The following is a 25,758-nucleotide window of genomic DNA, read 5'->3' as shown; positions in this document are numbered from 1 at the left end:
TAATTTTCATCGTAACATGGAGTCTTTCAGGTGTGAATGGCAGTGAACAGCTGTCATGGGTTTTCTGAACTCTATTACAGGCTATATCTCCAGGCAAGAAAGTGATATCTTTGTCATTTGCAGGTGAAATATAATCTGTTCTTTTTTTTTAAGAAAGCGTCAATACCCAGCCTAGACACTTCTGGTAAATAACTTGCTGTATGACCTGACCACGGAGGAGAAGAGAAGGAATACGACATAAACAACTGTTATAAGTGAAGTAGAAACTACTTGATGGGAGACGGGCCTCCTGTGTATAATAGCTAAAGGTCATTTTGATAGTCTCCGTTAATATCTGGAAAGCAGTTCTGATGCAAAACACTAAATAAATTACGTTTTAGGGTGCATCCAATGTATCACAAGATAAATTTCATCTTTATGCAGAACAAGACAGAATATCCTAAAGAAAATGAAGCCATTTATCTCGGAGATGTATGTTAGCAGTTGTTTTGATGTAGTATCGAGAGTAGAAGGAAAGAACTCCACACGGACCAATTGACGATTTGCAGACATTCAGACTGATTGAAGTCATATACTATGTTTTTCCTTGGGAAATTATTTTAGTGTCAGAGGTTACTGCCAAGGGGATTTTCAAATAAATAAATTGCACTCCACCTCTCATAACAGTGTCATTGGGGATCGCTGAATACACTGGTCTAATTATGTACCTTGTGAGAATATTTCCCCACGTTGATGAGCACTGAAGGAAAGAAATGTACCCCTGTAGAAGAAATAAATGACCAATCTGTTACTTACATTTGTTGTTGTACGATGACTGTTTGCTTCCTTATGACAAGTCTGGCAGCGAGAGTGGAGCTAATTGTTACATGTTGCCTATTTTTCTATGTGGCAGGCATTGCCAAGAGACCTGAAATAATGTTTGTTATTAACTTTGCCTACTCAACATTCATCTGTAATTGAGGCTTAATTCTGATAAATTCTTTGCAGCTTAAGAATAAAGCATTTCTGTTCACCTTATTCACCTTCAGCTTAAAAGCAAATTACACCCAGATATTTATTAATGCTTTATACTTTTTGTTTTATTTTTTTCTTGTTCTTATCGAGATGAAGATTAAGAAGGTAATTAGCCCTCTTTGTTTGAAACGTAAATATGTGTAAGATGGTGGGCACAAAGTATAAAAACAGGCAAAAGAAACACAAAGGCTAAAATTACATTTCACGGTCACCTTTTCCTTGTCGGAGGAAGTATAAAGGACAGCTAATTTTCCAGTTAAAAGGATTTACTGTTCCCATTCTTAATCGATTAGGTAAGATGCAATACTTATTAAATAAGTACATAGTTGGTAATATTTGCCAGTATTTGTACATTTTAAGAGCATCATTGGGGGACTAAAGATTGCTTTGATTAAAAAGAATCAGCGTCTCAGACCTCAAGTAAAATGCGTGGGCGTGGAGTCCCAGCAAGGAATCGTTGCCTCGTAGAATAATATTTTGTTTGCTCTTGTTTGAACCTTAAATACATTATTACATTAACCCCAAATATTTGTGTGACATTCTTGGGCACTTACGTTTTTGCAACACCTTTTATTATTATTACATTTTCCTAGAAGGACTGTTTGCATTCTCTCCAAAAATGCATACTTACATATAAGCATTTTGCGTTGTTGTTAAAGGTAGCTTAACTCTTCGCATGTTGAATGCTTTCTACTGTTGATATTTTGGACTGGAGTATGTTGTTGATTATATTTCTAATGCTAATTATGTCAAATAACAATAATTTCATTCTTGTGCTGTTTTGTTATGGTTATATTTCTATCTGGTTTAAAATTTCTGCTACGTTTTCTAATGGGTGCATCAGACTTATTTGGGGAAGCTATTACGTGTAAAGTTCTCCAAGTTGATCGTTATTTCTGACGAGACTCTAAATTAAGAATATTGCTTCTAAAAGCAAAGTTGTATGCCCATTCATTTTAAATACACATTTATTGTGGTTTAGCTATTGCTTGTTTTGTTAGCTTTGTATGATTTTCTTTGCTGTTGTATTAATTCCGGTAATAATTGGTGGCACTTAACAATTGAGGAAATCTGAATGTTATCGGTAATGTAGCTGTGAAACTAAGCCTACAATGAACTAATGACGTGACCCAGTTGTGAGACCCCATGTTAAATAAACTTTATTTTAGATTTCTGGAAGAGTTAACTAGAACTATTTTATTCTTTTCAGCTGATTTTTCGTGCTTTCCTTTTCAGACTCTATATTTTCTGTTGTGTGCTAATCGTTGGCAAACTTCTATTCAATTTATCTTTAAAATATAAACCTTCAATCCACCATGGCTTGGCGTTGAAGTCTTGTGTTTGTTAATGGACATCTTCATTTTCAGGTGTCTTATTCAACATGTTTAGGCAGGATGATTTTGCTTCCGATTGCATTACACGAGGAAAAGTATTTTCAATTTCTGGCAATTTACTGGATTTATTTTGATACAGCTTGGGTGCTGGATTTTCTTTTTTGCAAGAAGGACCTGTATTTGTAAATGGCTGACTGAATGCATGAGACAATGGACTTTCTCGTTGAATGTAAGCTTGGGGTATTTGTGCGTTCTGAACAATTAAAAGACACATTTCACATTATTGAGATTTTATTTGGCTGGAGCGCTGGAGATTAAATTAAATTTGAAATCTAATTTAATATTGTACTTAATATTTGCCTTTTCAAATTGAGGGATGTTGAATTTCAGTATTGAGGTCCCCTAATCATGTCTAGCATGGCCAGATGGACAATGAAGTTCTGGCTAAGTCCATTGTAACAATATGCGTGAATTGTAACATACGAAAAGTGTCCACTACTGCGCCACCGTGAATTTTCTATCTACTTGCAGGGACTTTTGTTGTCTTTCTGACAAGGCCATATTTTGGCAATTTTGTGAAAGGAACCTGTGCCTTGTGTGTTCAGACCTGTAGCTGAGGGAGGGAAGGTGGAAGAGAGGGAGAGAAATAAAGTAAGAGGCCCACCATTTAATTGCCGAAATTCAAACCTTAGTCTCAGGAGTGCTGTAATTGTGTTCCACCTGCCCATTAATACCAAAATCAGAATTCTATAAAGTGCGGTGGAGTGGTTGCTGTGACTGCTGCCATATTAACTGCTTAAGCTCTTTTTAGCTGTTTCCACAAACGTTCTGTTCGAGATAATGTGCATGTAAAGGCTTTTGCTGTTCACTAACACACAAATGCCTCCAATAATATCCCTGTCAGGTAGATTGGAAGCAGGGCATAATTGGAGTTCTGCAGTTCATCTGCAGCTTCATAACAAAACAGCACTAAGCTAACTGCTGGCTATTGCACACTGAATGTCTAAAATGCCATAAATGTCATTTGCCAGGTATCAAAATTGTGCAGCTGACCTTGGATAAAACCTTGCACACTTGAGAGCAGTGACTTCCCAACTCGAAGCCAACACCACTACAGATTATTAAAACATTAAATATATGAGTGAGCTTGTAAATGACAAATTAAACTGCAATTTTCGGCAGTAATTCACCTTTTGTGATTTTATAGTTGGCCATAAATTGAAGTAAAAATCCTAGATTATTGCAAATCATTTTTATGTGAGTTTTTGGGCATCAGTCTCGAACACTCTACTTTAGAAATTATGTCCTGGCATGTTTATTTTAACAGGGGACCTGTCTTCTGTAGTTGGTTATTGAACTTTAATTTACTAGCCAACGAGAAGGTCAGTACGGAGAAAAATGGCAGATGCCATGGGAGTCACAATCAGCAAAAGCTCATCTGTTGAATTTGTAGTTTCAACTAGTGTGTATGTTTTTTCCTCCAGCCACTTCAGCCCTACTTTCTGTCACATTTCATTGTGCAGGAGGGTGTACAGGGAAATATTTATCTTATGGAAACCAAGCGTTAGGAAGCAGATCAGTGTAGCACATCTAACTGTGCTCTGTTAAAGGGATTTAGCAAATCTTTTCGATTCTTAGCAGTTGTTATGAAAACGCCTGAGTTTAATTGATTTTTTTTCTCAAACGTATTAGCTGATTGAACTTTGGCCGAGATTTTTTGTTCATGTTGTCAAACATTTGGTTATCCTTTATTTTCAGCTGTTAGCTAATAATGATAAATGCAAGACACTTATATTGTAGTTAAATATATAACAACCAAGAATTGTATCGGACATTTAGAGCCCCAAACCAAATTATTAAAGTAATTATTATTTTTAATAATGTTGTTTTACAAATTTTAGAGCAAGTGGATCTTTTCTATAACTTTATTTGGGAGTTCTATGAAAAACTGTCATGCCAAGATTGTTACATGGGTTCTCTGACAAGTGACAGATTATTCGGGAGGTTTTGACAGATGAGAGAGTTGTGTTAAGCCAATTGGAGAAACTGAATTTGAGACACAAAGTACACTATTACTAACTTATTGTATTTTATGGCCACTTTCTAGTACAGAACCTGAGTATTCCTGAGAAAAGAGACATGCTGTCAAAGCTTTTTGCCTTACACTCATCAGGACAGATGCAAGAATGTCAAATTTTGAAGGACGAAATGTAAAAATGGAGATTGAGGGAAGGGAGGATGAACAAGAAACCAGGATTGGAGGAATGCAGAGCTCTTGGAAAGTTGCAGGACTGGAGGAGATCGCAGCAAGACATGGAAAGATTTGGTGGATTTTTTTTTTAATCCAGGAGAAGGGGCAGCAGTGCATTTACTCATCAATAACCTCCACATGGGTGCTCTGTTTGGATTGCACGAGGACCACTTGACTCCATCCCTGATAACAGCCTAAGTCTGAACATTAACAAAGAAGCTGAATTCAAGATGTAGGGTGAGGGTGACTACTCTTGACATTAAGGCAGCATCTGACTGAGTGTGGCATCATGGAACCTTACTAAGGTGGAATTCAATGGGAATCAGGAGGAATGGTTGCCACTGGTTTTAGTCCTACCCAGCACTAAAGAAGATGGTTATGGTTGCTGTAAACCAATCACCTCAGCCGCAGGACATTATTTATGGAGTTCCTCAGGGAAGTGTTCTCGGCCAAACAAATCTCCAGGCAGGAATGTTCCCTTCCAGTCGGGGAACACTTCAGCAGTCAATGTCATTCAGCCTCTGATCTCCAGGTAAGAGTTCTCCAAGGCGGCCTTCAGGATGCGCGACAACACAGATTCGCCGAACAGAAACTTATAGCCAGGTTCCGCACACATGAGTACGGCCTCAACCGGAACCTTGGATTCATGTTGCATTACATTCACCCCCCCCCCCCCCCCCCACCATCTGGCCTTGGCTTGCGAAATCCGACCAACTGTCCTGGCTTGAGACAATTCACACCTCTTTAACCTGGGATTAGCCCTCTCTCTGGATCTGTAAAGACTTAATTACCTGCAAATGCTCACATTCAATGTATCGTCTTGCATCTTTGACTTTGTCTATATATATGTTTCTGGAATCTACCTCTTCATTCACCTGAGGAAGGAGCAGTGCTCCGAAAGCTAGTGATTTGAAACAAACCTGTTGGACTTTAACCTGGTGTTGTAAGACTGCTTACTGTGCCCACCAACGCCGGCATCTCCACATCATATGCATCAAGATTGACAGCATTCAGGCTAGGTGTGATAAGTGGCAAGTAACATTTGTGTCACACAAATTACATGCAATGACCATCTTCACCAAAATAATCAACGAGAGAATCTAACCACCTTTCCTTGACATTCAGTGACTGCATCATATGCCCCACCATCAAGATCCTGAGGGTTGACGAGAAGCCTAATTAGATTAGCCACATAGATGCTACAGCTGGGGGAGATGGTGGGCAGTTGTAATGCTGCTATGTTGTTATTCAGAGACCTGAGACATAGGTTCTAATCTCACCACAGCAGTTAATGGAATTTAAATTCAATTAATAAAATCTGGATACTATAACTACAAAAACAGGCAAGAGACTGGGGATTCTGCAGTGAGACTGGGGATTCTGCAGTGAGACTGGGGATTCACCATCTCCTGACTCGCCAAAGCCTAACCACCATCTACAAAGCGCTGGTCAAGAGTGGTGTGGAATACTCTCTACTTACCTGAACTAGTGCTGCTCCAACTTTCCAGAAGCTCAAAACCACCCAAGACAAAGCAGCTCTCTTGATTGGCAGCCCGTTGAATCTTAAACCTTCAAAATCGTAAACCGGTGGCAGAGTACGTATGGCTGTAATGTATACCAATTTCCCAAGTCTCCTTCAACATCTCTCAAACCTGCTGCTACCTCTACCATCAAAAAAGACAAGGATAGAAGTACCATCAGGTTTCCCTCCAAGTTACACACCACCTTGATTGGATAAAACTCACCGCTCCTTCATCATAACTGGGTCAAAATCCTGGAGCTCTTTACCAAGCAGCACTCTAGTACCTTCCCCAAACCGACTGCTATATGGTACAGGAAGGCAGCCCACCACCAGCTTCTCAAGGGCAGTTAGGGATGAGCAATAAATGGTTGTCTTGATGACACCTACGTCCAGTGAATGTATTTTTAAAAATGGCTTTTGACATTGCCTTGCTTGACCATGATCCTGTTTTCTCTGGACATGGCCGCTTTATTTTTCTTAGCCCAACATCCTGTTCTCCCACGAAAGAGAGTAATATGGGAACTGGGTCAAGTCGGATTTTTCAGTTTGTGAAGATCATATTCTTGGTGAAATGCGCTGAATACTTCGGTGTTTCCGACTTGCTATTATTAGTAGTCAATAGATTATTATCAGCTTCAACATAGGCTGTGTTCTGGTGCCTTACCCAAAAGGAAAATTGGCTGCTGTGTGTTGAGACATTTCTAAACCAGTTTGGTCTAAATTTGTATGCAGTGAGTGAGGTGCCATATGGAGAGACTGCTGCTCTTGCCAAATACCACGCTGTCCTGGTTGCACTTTGTCATTGGTCCCTGTTCTATGTCCTTGCTGTTTATAATAGCAGCAGAAAAACATGCACGGTTTTGGAATATCCCTGTCTTGCTGGGGAGAATAATCTCCTTGGAACAATAAAATGTTCCTGGAGACAGTAAGAAAGGCTGCTTTGAACTTGATAATATATTTACTAACCCCAAAGGACGGGAGAAGAGCGAGGACGAGTTATTATTACTCCATCTTGTACCTCAGGCACCTTATCCCAACAGTACTGAGCAGCTAAGGTTGATTAAGCACCTCAGTATGTCAAGTATTTTCTAAATCAGGACACCGTGGGAGTGTGTCGACATGTCCCCATTGGAACATCCTGTCAATGGACTGAAAGGTTTAAAGGGGTGGGGAGGGGGTGGGGGACACACTTGAAATCTCCAGAGGGAGAAAGAGAAGAAATTAAAGATGATATTTGGAACACAATCAGTAAAAATGAAAAAATCCCAATGTGTGCCTCTCACCTGAGAAAGATCTGGGGCGGGATTCTCCAATAGTGGAGCTATGTCCCCACGGTGGCGTGAAAACCGCCGCCAACCACTCTGGTGTCAACGGCCCCTGAAATTATCACCTTTCTAGGGGGCTAGGTTGCCGCCGGAGTGGTTCCCGCAGCACCCGCCGGCGCCGAACGGCATGCACGAGTTCGCGCATGTGCGGAACAGCCGGCGTATTTCCGTGCATGCGCGTGGGTTCCCTTCTCCGCGCTGGCCCCCGGGCAATATGGCGGAGCCCTACAGGGGCCCGGCACGGAGTAAAGTAGGCCCCCATGGAACCAGCCCGATCGCAGGCCAGGCCACCGGGGGTCAGATCCCCCCCCCCACCCCCCCAGGACGGCCCCCGCACACTTACCTTCCTGGTCCCGCCGTGTGTGAGGTGAGTAATCCTCGCCGGCAGGACTGGTCCAAACTCATCGGCCACTCGGGGCCCGGAGAATCGCCGGGGGGTGCCGCTGTCAATGGCCCCCGACCAGCGCAGCGGGAAACCCGCCGGCGCCCGGAAAACGGAGCCGGAGAATAGGGAAGCCGACATCGGGGCTGGATTCGCGCCTCCCCCTGAGGATTGGGTCGGAGAATCCCAGCTCTGACATTTAATGGTGTAATGCTAGCATTGGGCTGTTTGGAGGAATTTAGTGAATCTTTAAACAAAAACAAAATATTTACACTTTGTACATATTCCAGAATGGTTGATTCACAGATTTCTTGCACAGTTCCCAACATCGGGGGATTTGCCACATTTTAATTAGTTACTGCAGGAAGGGCAAAATATGCCCAGATTAGGGAACCTGCCTATATAAGAGATAGTAATGAGTGGTATTTGGTTCAAAATGGAGGCCAGTTATTTGATCACAAGGTGAGGTGAGTGAATATTGAAGGCAACTTTCCCAAGATTAATCTTAGTCCACCCTCCATGCTGTGACATGTTCTGCAAAAGCAGAGTTTTTGCTCATGGAAAATTGAAAGATCAGAAGGGGAAAAAAATGCAAAACGGTAAAAATGAAAACATGTTGGCTATGCCAACATTGATAATTCTCCCCACATTTGATAAATATTGATGTTGAGAAGGCAGGAGAATTGGGCTGAGAAAAATATCAGCTATGATTGAATGGCGGAGCAGACTGAATGGACCTAATTTTGTCTTATGGTCTAATATAAGCTGAAAATATCTTTGAATAGATCATTATTGTTTTCCACACTTTGTTTGAATGTAATATTATATTTCTAAAACTAGTTATAGCTGTCAAAAACAAATGATCATTTCAGAATGCCAGATCCAGCAGTGTTCCTTGATGAATTTTAAACATAATCTACTATAACTATTACACTATGCATTGCTATCAACAGTAAACCAATTGCTTTAGAAGTTGTTGGTAAGGGAGTCACATAGGACTGTCAGTGCTGTGGTTTCATTTATTTGATAAAGGTTATCTGCAATGTTGTTCACCAAAGCATATATTTTTTAAGTAAACTACTAGCCTACCTCTATTGGCAGGTGTGATATGGGAGAAATGAAGAAATTAGGCAGATCACCAGCCTTTTCTATGATCTTTCCTATTTAAGTTTGTTCTCCATATAAATGAGGGCTCTTGTTTAATGGCAGTAGGCAAAAACAGAGCGAGAGAGGTTACTTTCTGCATTTGTGCATTGCCATGATGGATAACCACATGTCCCCAATACCAAAAGAACAAAGACTCAAAGCAATACTCAAATTTTTATAACAGAGGCAGCGTGCACAGTGGACCATATACAATGGTCAAGAAGATGAGGTTGAATGCATAAAGTAGGGACATAGTTGCATAGGAAGGGTAGTTGAACAATATGTGCAGCTCACAACCTTTAACCCAAGGATAAAGAACTTAGCCATCGATTTCCTTGACATTGTATATTCACTTTTAATTTAATTGCAGAATCGGCACTTTTAATTTCTAGTCATTGACCCCTGGTTCTATTTATTCTTGCACTATTTCATGGATCTTGAATACACACACATTATTTGATACAGATGATTTTGCAATATAAGATTCGCGCTAATAAATCTTTATTGCCTTGCCTATGTTAAATACAATGTATTGTTGAGTCCCTATGACAGGAAAAGAAATACAACATTGTACGTGTTGTGTTTGGTCTTTTGTACTTCATGAAGAATCTCACCAAACACTTTGACTTGTCCGAACCAGAATCTTTTATTGAATCTCGTGTGGTAAGATAGCAACCTGATACAGAGCATGTTACCATAGTCTGCTGACTACTCTGGAACTTGCACCTTGCACTGGCCATTCACATGTATGTCTTATTACCCTCTCAATATTCTTCTGAAAATGGCCGGATGTGTCTCCCTTTATATCCGAGTCACAGGTCACATGACCTTGGTCTAGAGACCTCATGGCATGTCTGTACTGCCACCTGCTGGTTGGAGGTCGCACGCCATCCAACTATGATTAGCCCATAGGTATATCACCACAGTATTTATCAAAACTTTATTCCTCTTGCTGTTTTTAAAATTAACTTGTGAACCAAAACAATGGCTGCTACAAGTCACATGATGAGATGATTGGCCCTTCATTCTGGAAGTTACCAACAGCAGTTACAAGAACAAAAAAAAATCTCTTTCAGCATGTGGAATTTCACACCTCATTGTACTGACCCTGTGACATGACGAAACCAGGGTTCTCGTAAATCGAGATTCGTTATGCTTGCAGAGCTGTTAACAGGCTTATCTTAGACTTGGGACTGTCAAGGTCCATCTCAAAATGGGACTATTGAAGGAACCAAGGGAATTACTTTGTCCCTAGCAGAGGCAGCGGGTCTGCCTAGACAATGGCGTCCTGACATAAGACCCTCTATATGGATGGAAACTCTTTCTACAATTAATGGCTGGGACATTATCAGTCCTGAAATCAAATTCAGTTCTAGACACTGGATAATAATAATAGTAATGATAGTAATCTTTATTGTCACAAGTAGGCTTATATTAACACCGCAATGAAGCTTATATCCCTTTTCAAATTATTGTGGGTAAAGAAGTTCACATGACTCGAATGACCATTTTGGAATCTTTAGATTCCTTTGAAATCTGAGAAATTCTCAGAAGGCTGTTTAATACCAACCGGAAAGGACTCTAGCAGCCCATGTGAGCAAGCAGCTGGTTACCATTTCTCAACTCGTTGAAGCCTTCTTGATTTTAAAAATCTCTAATCAACACCTGCTCGCTGGTCGAAGCACAGGAAGCCGATCGTGCTGCAGTGTCATTTGTTTCATGGAGTTTCATATTGTTGCCTCCAACCAAAAACTCAACGAGACTGAACTCCACCCTTCACCCCAAAGGAAAACACCCTCTGGACTTTTACTTCTTGTCGCGCACAAAGACTCCGTGAGACGAATAGAGTGAAGTCGATGAGGCTTTATTAAGCGTGTCTGTTCCCCCGCAGCTCAATAGTAGACTGGCCTGCGGGGGAGGACTCCGGCTTCTTATACTCCGCCTTCAGGGCGGAGCTAGAGGTCAACGGCCAACCAGGACCCGGGATCTGTCAGCCAATGACATTAGGGCTTCCAGTCCCACATGACCCCCAATACATACTACCACATTCACCCCTTGTCAAAAATGAACCCGGCGGGGTGATGCTTCGTATGGTGGTAAGGGTTTACAGGGCTGGTCCTGGGAGGAAAAAACATTCACATGGCAATACAGTATTGTACAATTTTGTCCTGTTTCAACTATTTACAGAGGGTATAGGGAGAAAAGCAAAATGTTCTTGTGAAAAGTCCATATTTTGATTTAGATCGACGCCACGAGTCGGTCGGGCGGTCTGGTCGTCCGTGTCGATCACCTCGGCCCCGGTGGTGGTGGTGGTGCTTGAGTCGGTGTTGTCGTCTCCGGGAGCCTTACGGTTTCAGCTCGGGCTTTATTCTTGGTCGGGCCTGAGGGGAGGGGAACCGATCCTCCTGGGAAGGGGGCGGTCGCTGGGTGCGGCGGTGGCAGGAAGGGGGGGGGGTTGGGTGAATGGTGTTGGGGGTGTGTGTGTGTTGCCGGCGGGCGCCAGATCCCGCAGGGAGACCGTGTCCTGTCGGCTGTCGGGGTACTCCACGTAAGCGTACTGCGGGTTCGCGTGGAGGAGGTGAACCCTTTCGACCAACGGGTCCGCCTTATGTGCCCGCACATGCTTTCGGAGCAAGATGGGTCCTGGGGCCGCCAGCCAGGTCGGCAGCGACGTTCCAGAGGAGGACCTCCTAGGGAAGACAAGGAGACGCTCATGAGGCGTTTGATTAGTGCTCGTACATAATAACGACCGGATGGAGTGGAGAGCGTCCGGGAGGACCTCCTGCCACCGTGAAACTGGGAGGTCCCTGGACCGTAGGGCCAGTAGGACGGCCTTCCAGACCGTGCCGTTCTCCCTCTCTACTTGCCCGTTCCCCCGGGGGTTGTAGCTGGTCGTCCTGCTTGAGGCTATGCCCTTACTGAGCAGGAACTGGCGCAGCTCGTCACTCATGAAAGAGGACCCCCTGTCGCTATGGACGTATGCGGGGTAACCGAACAGTGTGAAGATGCTGTTCAGGGCTTTAATGACTGTGGCCGCGGTCATGTCAGAGCAGGGAATGGCAAAAGGGAAGCGGGAGTATTCGTCCACCACATTAAGAAAATATGCATTGCGGTCGGTGGAGGGGAGGGGCCCTTTGAAATCGAGACTGAGGCGTTCAAAGGGGCGGGAAGCCTTAATCAGGTGCGCTCCATCCGGCCTGAAAAAATGCGGTTTGCATTCCGCGCAGATGTGGCAGTTCCTTGTGACTGTACAGACCTCCTCTAAAGAGTATGGGAGATTGCGGGACTTGATGAAGTGGAAAAACCGAGTGACCCCCGGGTGGCAGAGGTCCTCGTGGAGGGTTTGGAGGCGGTTAATTTGTGCGTTGGCACATGTGCCGCGGGATAGGGCATCGGACGGCTCGTTCAGCTTTCCGGGACGATACAAAATCTCATAGTTGAAGGTGGAGAGCTCGATCCTCCACCTTAAGATCTTGTCGTTTTTGATTTTGCCCCGCTGTGCATTATCGAACATGAAGGCTACCGACCGTTGGTCCGTGAGGAGAGTGAATCTCCTGCCGGCCAGGTAATGCCTCCAATGTCGCACAGCTTCTACTATGGCTTGGGCTTCCTTTTCCACTGAGGAGTGGCGGATTTCTGAGGCGTGGAGGGTCCGGGAGAAAAAGGCCACGGGTCTGCCCGCTTGGTTAAGGGTGGCCGCTAGAGCTACGTCGGTGGCGTCGCTCTCGACCTGGAAGGGGAGGGACTCGTCGATGGCGCGCATCGTGGCCTTTGCGATATCCGCTTTGATGCGGCTGAAGGCCTGGCAAGCCTCTGTCGACAGAGGGAAGGTCGTGGTCTGTATTGGGGGCGGGCCTTGTCTGCGTACTGGGGGACCCACTGGGCGTAGTATGAAAAGAACCCCAGGCAGCGTTTCAGGGCTTTTGGGCAGTGCGGGAGGGGAAATTCCATGGGGGCGCGCATACGTTCGGGGTCGGGGCCTATTATCCCATTGCGCACTACGTAGCCCAGAATGGCTAGCCGATTGGTGCTTAAAACGCACTTGTCCTCGTTGTACGTGAGGTTCAAGGCTTTGGCGGTCTGGAGGAATTTTTGGAGGTTGGCGTCGTGGTCCTGCTGGTCGTGGCCGCAGATGGTTACATTGTCGAGATACGGGAACGTGGCCCGCAACCCATGTTGATCAACCATTCGGTCCATCTCCCGTTGGAAGACCGAGACCCCGTTTGTGACGCCAAAAGGGACCCTTAGGAAATGGTATAATCGCCCGTCTGCCTCGAAGGCTGTCTACTTGCGGTCACTTGGGCGGATGGGGAGCTGATGGTAGGCGGACTTGAGGTCCACGGTGGAGAAGACTTTATATTGGGCAATCCGATTGACCATGTCGGATATGCGGGGGAGAGGGTACGCGTCTACCTGTGTACCTGTGTACACGTGTACCTGTTGATGGTCGCGTGTACCTGTTGATGGTCTGGCTATAGTCTATGACCATCCTTTGTTTCTCCCCTGTCTTCACTACTACCACCTGCGCTCTCCAGGGACTATTGCTGGCCTGGATTATGCCCTCCTTTAGTAGCCGCTGGACTTCGGACCGAATGAAGGTCCGGTCCTGGGCGCTGTACCGTCTGCTCCTAGTGGCGACGGGTTTGCAATCCGGGGTGAGATTCGCAAACAAGGACGGGGGTTGCACCTTGAGGGTTGCGAGGCCGCAGATAGTGAGTGGGGGTATTGGGCCGCCGAATTTGAACGTAAGGCTCTGTAGATTGCATTGGAAATCTAATCCCAGCAAGGTGGGGGCACAGAGTTGGGGAAGGACGTTTAGTTTGTAGTTTTTGAACTCCCTCCCCTGCACCGTTAGGGTAACTATGCAGAATCCTTGGATCTGTACGGAGTGGGGTCCTGCAGCTAGGGAAATCTTTTGTGCGCTGGGATAGGTGGTCAAGGAACAGCGTCTTACCGTGTCGGGGTGGATAAAGCTCTCCGTGCTCCCGGAGTCGACTAGGCATGGCGTCTCGTGGCCGTTTATTAGCACCGTTGTCGTCGTCGTCTGGAGTGTCCGGGGCCGAGCTTGATCGAGCGTAATTGAAGCGAGACGTGGTTGTAGTAGTGGAGTGGGGTCCGTCGTTGCCGTCCAAGATGGCGTCGGGGATGGACAAAATGGGCGCCCCCATACATCGCACGTGGCTGGTGGGTCACAAGATGGCGACGGGGGTGGACAAAATGGCCGCCCCCATGCGTTGTACAGGTCTGGGGCGGTCCAAGATGGCGGCGCCCTTCCTCCCCTCGTGGTGGCCGGGACCCAAAATGGCGGCGTCTGCGGGTCGCACATGGGGCGCTGAGGGGGCTGGGGAGCGCTAGGACCGCGCGGAGCTCCCTCACCGGGGACAGCGGTGGTCGGGACCCAAGTTGGTGGCGCCGGCGGGTCAGACGTGGAGCGCGGGGTGGGGGTTAGGGGGGCGTTAGGGACGCGCAAAACTCCCTCTTCTCCGTGGAGAGTGGTGGCCGGGACCCAAAGCGGTAGCGCCAACGGGTCATACATGGGGTACGGGGAGGGGGGTTGGGGAGCGTAAGCGGCGTGCAGGGCTCCCTGTTCTCCCGGGACCGCGGTGGTCGGGACCCAGAGCGGCTGCGCCTGCGGGTCGTACATGGCGTGCTGGGGGGGTTGGGGCGCGTAAACGGCTTGCAGAGCTCCCTGTTCTCCCGGGACAGCGGCGACCTCGCGGGACCGGCACACAACCGCGTAATGGCCCTTTTTCCCGCAGCTCTTGCAGATAGCTGCGCGGGCCGGGCAGCGCTGCCGGGGGTGTTTCGCCTGGCCGCAGAAATAACAGCGGGCGCCCCCGGTGCGACTTGGCGTTTGGACCGCGCAAGCCTGTGGGGTGTCCGGGGGTGGGGGGTGGGTTTGTCGCGACGGGTACGTACGGAGCCCAATGGGCTGCCGCGCGGTCGGGGCCGTAGGCGCGGGTATTACGTGCGGCCATGCCTAGGGAGGCTGCTTGGGCCCGGGCCTCTGAGAGTCCTAGCGACTCTCTTTCTAGAAGTCTTTGGCGGATTTGGGAGGAATTCATACCTGCCACAAAAGCATCGCGCATTAACATGTCCGTGTGTTCATTTGCGTTCACCGAAGGGCAGCTGCAGGCTCGTCCCAAAATCAGCAGCGCGGCGTAGAATTCGTCCATCGATTCTCCGGGACCTTGCCGTCTCGTCGCGAGCTGGTAGCAAGCGTAAATTTGGTTAACTGGGCGGACATAGAGACTTTTCAGTGCTGCGATCGCCGTCTGGAAATCCTCCGAGTCTTCGATGAGGGAGAAGATCTCCGTGCTCACCCTCGAGTGCAGGACCTGTAGTTTTTGGTCTACTGTGACCCAGCCGGTGGCCGTTCTGAGGTAGGCCTCGAAACAAGTCTGCCAGTGCTTGAAGGCTGCTGCCGCGTTCACTGCGTGGGGGCTGATCCTCAGGCATTCCGGAATGATCCTGAGCTCCATAGTCCTTTTTAGGCACGCTTAATAAATTGTAGCGCACAAAGACTCCGTGAGACGAATAGAGTGAAGTCGATGAGGCTTTATTAAGCGTGTCTGTTCCCCCGCAGCTCAATAGTAGACTGGCCTGCGGGGGAGGACTCCGGCTTCTTATACTCCGCCTTCAGGGCGGAGCTAGAGGTCAACGGCCAACCAGGACCCGGGATCTGTCAGCCAATGACATTAGGGCTTCCAGTCCCACATGACCCCCAATACATACTACCACACTTCTCAGACACTGGAAATCACATGAACTAATATTAATTTCTGTGGCTCTTGTACTATTACTATCCATAGTTTTAAAACTCCTTTTTTTCTATCTCCCTGTACTGTGTGTATGTGCAGTGGAGTGGGACCTTGCAAACCTTCCTTCCTCAGGTTTTGAATGTGAAATAAACTAACCTTCTGAGTTAATCGTAACACGGGTTTGCTGCGAGTTATGAATAAATTAGATCACACAAATTGAAGGTTTGGGAAAAAACACCCCAGTTTATGTTAAAAATAATTCAGAACACCTTCTGTTTAAGGACAGTTGGTGAGAAGCTGTCTGTCTGTAACAGTATCTACTTCATACACTGAATACTGGATTTTGAATTGACCTATTTAGACTTAAGTTCACAAGGATCATTCCCAAACGTCAACATTTTCTGAGCAAGCACACGGGGCCACAGAAAAATGATCTTTTTAAAATTAATTTAACCAATTCATTTTTCCAATTAAGGGGCAATTTAGAGTGACAAATCCACCTAGCCAGCACATCTTTGGGTTGTGGGGGCGAAACCCACGCAAACACAGGGAGAATGTGCAAACTCCACACGGACAGTAACCCAGAGCCGGGATTGAACCTGGACCTCGGCGCCGTGAGGCAGCAGGGCTAACTCACTGGGCCACCGTACTGCCCTGAAAAATTATCTTCTGATGTACACCTATAGCTTTGATGAATATTCTCGGAGTTTATTCTGGATAGACCTCTAAAGTGATTCAAGTCACTGTTGAAACAGTGTCAAATCTGAATTCACTTAACAACTCGAGCTAAATTTGTAACTCTGGAGTGACTGATTTCCACAAGTTACATTGTACTATTCATCCCTTGAGGATGCTGAAATAGATTGAGCATTAAAAAAAATTACAATATGGTGTCTTCCAAGATAGCATTATGAGGGCCTCAGGTTCATTCAAAATAATGTGTGCTCTAAAATTAACCTCTTCCTTTCCTGGAGTTTCTTCCAACATTCCCTAATCTCCCATGATTTGCCAGTTGGAATGTTAAAAGTAACAGTAGTAACATCTCGTATTTATTTAGCATAATAAGACAACCCACGGCATACCACCTATTGTTATGAAGCAAAAATTGACACTGAACCACATAAGGACATTTTATTGCAGGTGACCAAATATTTGGCCAAAAGGTAGGTTAGAAGGGGTGTCTTGGAAGAAATATCAGTGAAGAAGTTTGGGGAGTATGCTCTGGAGCTTTGGACTGGGCCACTGAAAGCACAGCCACCAATGGTGGCCCGATTACGTTCAGGCTCAACAGGTCGGAATGAGAGGAATGCAAATTTCTCAAGAATTTCCTTGCTTAACCGGAAGAATATGTATGATGTCCAAGGACAGCATGGTAGCTACAAGACAGCACAGTAGCACAGGGCAGCCCGGTAGCATACTGGTTTGCACTATGGCTTCACAGCACCAGGGTCCCAGGTTCGATTCCCGGTTTGGATCACTGTCTATGTGGAGTCTGCACGTTCTCCCCGTGCCTATGTCGGCTTTCTCCTGGTGCTACGGTTTTCTCCCACAAGCCCTGAAAGACATGCTGTTGGGTAATTTGGACATTCTGAATTCTCCCTCTGTACTCGAACAGGCGCCGGAATGTGGCGACTAGGGGCTTTTCACGGTAACTTCACTGTAGTGTTAATGTAAGCCAACTTGTGACAATAAAGATTATTATTATTATAGAATAGGGGTAAGATAGGGATAGGGTGAACGGTGTGAGCCAGGAATATAGTCGAATTTTGAATGATGCCAGATGTACAAAGCACTGAAATTCGGAGACTGGACATAAGTGTATTGGAATAGTCAAGTCTGGAAGTCACAAAGGCACGAATGAGGGTTTGAGCTGCAGTTAGGTTAAGGCAGGGCGGAGTCAAGAAATATGAGGGAGGTGAAATTAGGCGGTCTTAGAGATGGCATTGATATGTGGTTGGAAGCTCATCTCAAACATGACACTGAGGTTGTGAATACCCTAGTTCAGCCTCAGATGTTTTCTCGCAAGAGAGTGATGGTGTTAATGGCTAGGGAACAGTGTTTATTGTGGAGAGTGAAGACGATGGCTTTGATCTTCCCAATACTTAAATGGAGGAAGTTTATGCTCATGCAGGATTGGATGGTTGGATAAGCAGTGTCTGACGATTGTGAGAGAGTGGAAGGGCCGCGAGATATGGCGGTGAAGTAGAGCTGGGCGCCATCGGTGTACATGTGAAAAATGGCATAGTGTTTTTGGATGGCTGGATGATGATGCTGAGGCAGTCTGTAAATGAGAAGTTGGGGCGGAGGGTGGTGGCGGGCAGGCTAAGCCTAGATTCTTGGAGGACATCAGAAGCAACCATGCAGCATTAGGAAGAGAGGCCATTGAAGGTTTCTGTCTTTGGCTGTGATTGGAGAGATAAGGATGCAACCTGACAAGTGCACCCCAATCCAGCTGGACAATTGCAGAGAGGTTTGTGTCTTTCATAGTTCACACCTGACTTTTTCTTTCGTCCTTACCATGCTGCCCCTGAAACCTTTTCCTAAAGTTGTTCTCTAGCCATTCTTTGATTGTGCTTTAAGAACAAAATAAAGTTTCCACAATGGGTAGACAAGAACGGTATTTTTGAAATAAGGGACAAGTACCTATCCCACGTACATTATACTAATGCACATTCTTCATTTTCCTGTGGTTATAACAAGGTTTGCCTGAGATGCAGGATGGCTGTTAATCCATTTTTAGCATCTGCCTCTTAGATTCAACACGTGTCTGATTTGATGGACCTGTACTCTGCATGTTGATTGAAGTAACCATCTGGGTGTAGCCACAATTAGAAGTTCCAGGTTATTAACACAAATAGAACTCGCACTTGATTTCTGCGTCTATTCATAAACGTTGTCATGTTTACTGGTTGAACTTAACAGTGTCCTTATGGCAGAAAAAAATTGTCGCTTTGTGCGATCAATGGCCTCTTATACTTTAAAAAAAAAGTTTGGTGCTAAAACCCGTCTTTAATGGAAGAGCTAGCTGCACTGTTTGTAAACCAAATACCCGACTCCAAATTTTGATGACTCCGACAACAATGTTAAACTATTTACAAAACATCCTAACCATAGTATTTGGTGAGCAACGCGTTCAAATAATGAATGTTTTTTGAGACAAGGGGGCAATAAAATGCATCCAGTGCACAGACACATGTGAAAGCTTAACATGTTTTGCTATTTCAGCAAAATATACCATAAATAGCTGAATTCAAAAATAATTTTGCATCTGCCATAAGTCTTTCTTTCAGAAACAGAAACGCATTGCTTTTAGTCTTTTTTTAACACGTTCTGTTGCAAAATTTTAGTGGAAAATAGAAGTAAGTTGCAAAGCAAATTTTATTTAAACTTCATATTTTGATTTTGAATTTCTTCTGTCAACGTGACCATATTTCTTTCAGCAACTGGCAAGGAGGAGTAACTGTGCCTGACAGTGTGAGGGAGATGAATTAACACGCAGTTGAAATCGCCCAATCCCTGAAGCATTTGGGTTAATGACTGTCTCTGCAGATATTAATTTATCTCTTTCTGTATCCTGGACTCAATCACTCCTCCAAGACATTTTTCCCTATGATGCTATCAGCCCCGATAATTTCTAACATTTTTTGGAAGAAAACCAACAAAAGCACTTTATTTATTTTTTGGCATTAATGGAAGTTTGAAGTTAATTGGAATTTTAAAAAAGTGTCTCCCCCTGTCTCTCGCTCTCTCTATCTGTCTCCCTCTCTGGCATAACTGACACCGTGGAGGTGGTTGGCAATTTTTAAGCATCAGGAATATCAGCCCCGTGAGCCTGTTCTACCATTCAGTTAGGGTTGATCTGAACCTCAACTCCATTTAACTTGCCTTTGTTTCATATCCTCTGAGAGCCTAACAAAACCCCATCAATCTCAGTCTTGAAAATTCAATGGCTCAGCATCTACATTCATTTGGGGGACAGATTTCCAGAATTCCACCAGTTTGTACGTGCAAAGAATGCTTCCTGGCTTTGCTCCTAAATGGCTTCGCTGCAAATTTAAAATTATGCCCGAGCTTGTGCTGTATACTGCCACCCTAAGAAATAGGCCCCGAACGTACAAATGAAGAGAGTCAGTTCAATGACGCTCACTGCGGTTGCATGTCCAGACTCGATGCATGCACATGCGCAGTGCATTTGCGTGGGATTTAAGCTTCCTTACCATTTTTTTACACTGCCTGGCTGTCAATACCAGTCATTTAAATAGACTTTGGCTGGATGCCTCGATGAAACAAAGGTATTTAGAGGCATTTCCTTGCAGGTTGTCATTCATCGCCGCATGGCAGTTTCTTCAAATCCACCTCATCAAAACCTATTATTTTAAACAGCTTTATCAGATCATCTCTTAATCATCTCTTTGAATCCAGGGGAATGCAAACCAAGTTTTAATAACCTGCTCTCGTAATTTCGCTCTTTCGCCCAAGTATAATTCTGGTAAATGGCTACAATTCTGGTGAGTTAAACTACATTGGCTCTAAAACCAATACAACTGAGACAGAGTTAACGCTTCAAGTTGACGACCTTTCATCACCGGCTAGTACGTTGAAGTCACCCCACCCCGCCGGGGAAACCTATGGGTGGGGCTGCGCTGCCGGAGGGCACAGTGAATCCCGCTGCCAGTGAACAGCTGGAGAATTCCAGCTCCTTTCCTTATTCACACATGCTGCCTGACCTGCTGAGTATCCTGAGTATTCCCAACATTTTGGGGGCGATTCTCCGAGCCCCGCGCCGAGCCGGAGAATTGCTGCAACCGTGCCACGATGCCCGAGGTGCGGAGAATTGGCGCCATTTGTGCCGGCCACGGGCCGCTGGAATCGGCGGGGCTGCCGATTCGCCGGCTCGGATGGGCCGAGCGGCCGCCCCGATACGACAGAGTCTCGCTGGCGTCATTCACCTGGTCGCTGCCGGCGGGAACTCTGCGCGAACGGTCGGGGGGCGGCCTGTGGGGGTCTCCTTCGCCGGGCGGGCCTCCGATGGGGTCTGGCCCGCGATCGCGGCCCACCGATTGGCGGGCCAGCCTCTTCTCTCTCCCCCCCCCCCCCCCCCCCCCCCCCCCCGGCCAACTTTCTGGCACGCCGACCCCTGAACACTGACGCCATGTTGAGTCGGGGCCAGCGGGCTAAAGAAGTCCCCCGCGCATGCGCGGGTTGGTGCGGCGCCCATTTGGCGCCGTAAAAGGAGGTTGGAGTGGCGTGAACCGCTCCAGCGCCGTGCGGGCCCCCTGTGGGGGCCAGAATCGGTTGTACCCGGGTCCAGTTCGCGCCGCGTGAAACGCGACACGGCGCAAACACTTGGGCCCAATATTGGAGAATCGCCCCCAAATGGTTTTTTTTTCAGATTTCCAGCATCCGCAGTATTTTGCTTTTTGACTGGTACATCTTTCCTGAGGTTCTGTGCTCAAAAAACGCACCACTTTTCAATTCTGATTCCCTGAAGCTAAAGACATTGACTTTTCTTGTGACATTTTGCACCTTTGTACTAGCTGTTCGTGATTTAAAAATGAATGCTTAAGTCCAAACAGGAAAGACCACACACTTTTTAAAAATAAATTTAGGGTACCCAATTATTTTTTTCCAATTAAGGTTTAGCTTAGTGTGGCCAATCCACCTAACCAGCATATCTTTGCGTTGTGGGGGTGAAACCCATGCAGCCAGTGACCCAGGGCCGGGATTCGAACCCGGGTCCTCAGTGTTGTAGGTAGCAGTGCAAACCACTGTGTCGCCGTGCTGCCCCAAAAGACCTCGCACTTACCTACATTGAATTCCCTCTGTTGTATCTACACAGTTTGCCATCCTTCCTAACTTAGGGTCGTCTACAAACTTGGATATACAGTATCCCGGTCCTCCTTCCAAATAATGAATACAGATGTTGAAAAACAGGGGTTCCTGGGGAACATGACTTGCCGTAACCACATTAATCAGACAAAGTTCCTTTTATCCCTCGTCTATATTTGTACAAGTGCTCGCCCATTCTAGGTGCAATTTTAATCCTGCCTGCCCAGTTCTTGGGCTATGGCAAACCTGTAAATAACCCCGAAAAGTCTAGGATAAGCTTCAAAAAGAAAAGGCGCAACTATATAAAAAACTGTCCTTTTTCCCTTCACACTGCCCATTGCAGCAAACAAGCGCATGGATCCTGGTACTTCTGCTCCATCAACGTTTATGTATACATCTCCGTTGTAGAGTCAACTGTGGAACAAACGCATTCAGAAAATTACCCCATGGTGTTGTTAAGAATTTAAAAACTAGTCACCCAAAGTTGCTGCCTGTGTGAAATGCATTCAGGAGAGGTTTTAGTTGTAATATTGCATTACAGATGAGCAAAAGGAGGAATGATTGACTCCTGACAGGCAAGCAGGTATGTGTGTTTGGAAGCCAAATAAACCACTTAATGATTATCTTAAAAACCGAAAGAACTTGTATTCAAATGCTGCTGAAAATTTGGCTTTGGATTGAATTTTAGGCCCATTAAATTGAGAAAAGCAAATCGACATTAAGCAAGTGGTGTTTATGACCGAGAACGATTGCAAGTGCAAATTTGGCAAAAATAAATGGTTTTGCACTTCAGGCTTCCGTCATTTTGCAAGTGGATGCCGGAGTAACGGTGACATTTAGTGAGTTTCTTGTAACCCTATTGGAATGAACAGAGCTGACCATTTTCATTGATCCTTTTTAATCGCTACAGTAAATCGTTTTATTTTTTGCTGCCGTCAGACTGACAATGGCAGACTTCTGCAAAATTTGAATTGTTCGGCATAATATTAATAACAATAAAAATCTGAAATTGAAGTCCTACATTTATGTCCGCAAATTAAATGCTTCATTTTGTTCCAGTTGTAAAATTACCATTATGAAAAATATAGTACTGTTCTTACCAAATGTTCATAAATTTTTAAAGGCCCCTTGGGTTGTTAGGATCTCTCAGAGATCCAGATTTTGCTATTTCATGTAGCTACTTTTCAGCAAATTGCATTAGAGCAATAATTCTATCTTAAGTGAATAAATTCAGGTAAAATACTTCTTTTTTTGCTATGTTGTGCTTGGTTTAGTTTATAAAAATGGAGAGGATGGGTAAATTTATGCCACAACTGGGGATTTAAGAAGAGGAATTGTGGAATAAATTTTGTTCCATGAATACTGAAGAACAGTTGTATCCATAGTGGCGAGATCTATATTGTGAGTTGCTTCTTTCCTCCCCACCCCCTCCCCTCCCCTCCCCCCTCCGCCTCTCTCTCTCGCATCCCAGTTGTTTACTCACAAACCTCCAGCTGCACCACACAACCGAGGTGCACGAGCTGCTGAAGAATTGACCGTTGATCTTGCATATTGTATTCTCCACGATGCTTGAACTCCAAGTGAACCACGAAGCTCGCCCAATGCCACAGACTGGCTTCTCCTTCCGGGCTTGGAATGAATGCCTACGCCCTCTACAGGAGAAAGTCAATGCGACTGATAGCTGCAATACATTTTTAACATACCTTCCAACACTGCAAGGGTGAAGATGTCAGTCTTTACCATTTTTGGAATAGCTGCGCTTTAGATGTGCCCAATTATTTTATTTTATCTCTGCATTTTCGAAATTAAGGGTGGGGGGGGGGGTCGCGTAGAAAGAAAAATTCTTGGTTCCTTTTAAACATGAAAAATGACAGAATTCATCCAAAACACCCCTCAAATATTGAAAGGTTTGTTTGGAATGACATTTACATTTTCGCAGTCGATATCCTCACTACTGCACCCTCTGAAGGAAGAGAAGAAATACAAAATGTACAGACTTGTACATAATTTAACAACATAACAGTTGCGTTTTTCCCCCCATCATTTGTGTGCAGTGCAGGGAAATCTTGATTGATTGCCTGAGTTAGGACTTGCTGAGAAGTAAAAGTGATAGCTTGAAATCAAATTCAGTATAGCTTACATGTTCAGATCTCACAACAGCAGCAATGTTTATGCTATTTCTTTCTGGAATGAGATAGTGAAAAATAAACTTTGTACCTTGTAAACGTTACAGTTTTTCTTTAAAAGGGCGTGGGTTCTTTACAAAAGGGTTGAAGTGCCTTGAATGCTCAAGAGTTGCATGGAGATTTCAAACAAGCCGCTCTGTCCAATGTCTTTGGCGCGTCCCCTCCACCAGGTGATTTGTTTATTCCCATGTTGCTACGGATTGTGGTGTTGGCTTGGGTTGTGAGACCGGGGGCAAAGTGACAGCCCTTGTTTCTGACTTTGAGGAAAGCTGGCTTCGAAGACCTTGTGATCTCTTTGACCTTACCCTTGGCCAAGGGTGGTATCATGACCGGTACAGGCTTGGAGGGCCGAAGGGCCTGTTCCTGTGCTGTATTGTTCTTTGTATTACTTCCACTCCGGCATCAGGTGTATGGGGTCTCCGGCATACACCACTGTAATGTCATCATGGAGGCGAAATGCCCAATTACATTGAAGAATTCTCACACACAGTGAAAACCAGAAAGCAACAAGCAAAATTTATCATTCACTTATCGCTTCACAGAAAATGAAATAAAGATTGGGCCATAAGATGGAACTATTGTCAGCAAACGCAGGATTTTTTTTTGTTGTGTTAAAAATCTGCGAAATTATCATGACATGGTAAAATTTGTTCAAATATTGAATTAGTTTCTTTCAGGGCCAGAGAGGTTGCTCAGCTGTGATTATGATAGAGTCTGATAATAACATGAGGTATAATTTCTTCAAAGGTTTTTGTGGTGATAATTATAGTGTAAAAAACGGAAGCTCACATCAATTCAGTGATTTCAAATTGATTACAATTGGGAGGATATCAACAGTGCACCTTGTGGAGGAGCTGTATATCGCTGACAGCAACTTCTGGATTTCTGCATTTAACCGCCCGTATGCAGATGTCAGAAGTTGCTGTCAGTTGTATCGAGAAATGACGGTGAGTGTTGACAGTTTTTCCAGCATTAAAACAGCAAAATCGTGGCAGTCTCTTCATCAGTCTAAAGCCTCATTAAAAACAAAAGCGTCCCTCTGCTCTCTGTTCGAAAGATTTAGAATACTTGTGCTCTGTTATTCTTGCAGACCTCTTCACGTATTGATCTGCAATGCTGGTGTGTTTGGTTCTTCATGGCAATTGACTGAGGATGGCCTCGAGACCACTTTTCAGGTCAACCACTTGAGCCATTTCTACCTGGTACAGCTGCTTCAGGATGTTCTACGCCAATCAATACCTTCAAGAGTGATTATTGTGTCCTCTGAATCACACAGGTTAGTGGTCACCTGTTCACAGTTTTGCAGCACGCTGCCACTTTTTTTGTCAGATTTTGTTTTTAATTTTACTTGGCCTCCCAGAAATGTTTAACTATTTAATCTTGCCTTTATAATTGAGCTGAGGTGGCATCCCAGTTAGTTTTCAGTTTGGAAAGCCAAATCATATTAGCATTGCCAAAATCAGCTTCCACATCCTGATTTGCAAATTGCTCTGATGTTTGTTGATATTGCATCATTATCTATGTGTGACGATGCCACAACATTTGGAACCCCTGTGCATGCAACAATTTGTAACATTTATTCAGCAATGTAGAATATCCAATTTGTCACCCTTATGTGCAACATCCAATATTTCTCATTGAATTCACCTGCTGCAAAGTTACAGAAGACCCTTTGTTCTGTTTGTGGACCTCTGAACATAAATTCAGGAAACCACGTTTACATGTTGGTCTGTGATCTGTAGTTTGTCTGTGAAAGTCTCAGTCTCTGTGGGTTTCTCTTCATCAGCTCAAGTACAATCTGCTCTGACAGCTCTAGCAACCTTCTCTCTTTGCAACACCAATTGCCGTACCACAGCGAAATGAGACATCACCTCCTTGTGATGCGAAAGTTGACGTGTAAATACACTCTAAATATTATTTGTAATTTTAAATGGTTATCCCCAAATGACTACCATGAAAATTAATTTCTCTTGTTGTCCCAGGGCGCATAAAGGCTTAATAAAAACTG

The 25,758-nt window shown here is 45.0% G+C and overlaps 1 protein-coding gene across 3 annotated transcripts in view; it reads left to right on the top strand.

The window, feature by feature from the left end:
* Window positions 1–25,758, top strand: part of wwox (WW domain containing oxidoreductase) — a 1,140,899-nt gene that overhangs the window by 402,530 nt on the left and 712,611 nt on the right. For all 3 annotated transcript variants that reach the window (XM_072517840.1, XM_072517838.1, XM_072517839.1), the window contains exon 7: window positions 24,841–25,026. In XM_072517840.1, coding sequence (XP_072373941.1) covers window positions 24,841–25,026 — 186 coding nt within the window. The remainder of the gene's footprint in view (window positions 1–24,840; window positions 25,027–25,758) is intronic.

Source organism: Scyliorhinus torazame, chromosome 10 (assembly GCF_047496885.1).
Source record: "Scyliorhinus torazame isolate Kashiwa2021f chromosome 10, sScyTor2.1, whole genome shotgun sequence".
Lineage (NCBI taxonomy): Eukaryota > Metazoa > Chordata > Chondrichthyes > Carcharhiniformes > Scyliorhinidae > Scyliorhinus > Scyliorhinus torazame.
The sequence above is the reverse complement of the archived record's forward strand: the minus strand, read 5'-3'. Positions and strand labels throughout refer to the sequence as shown.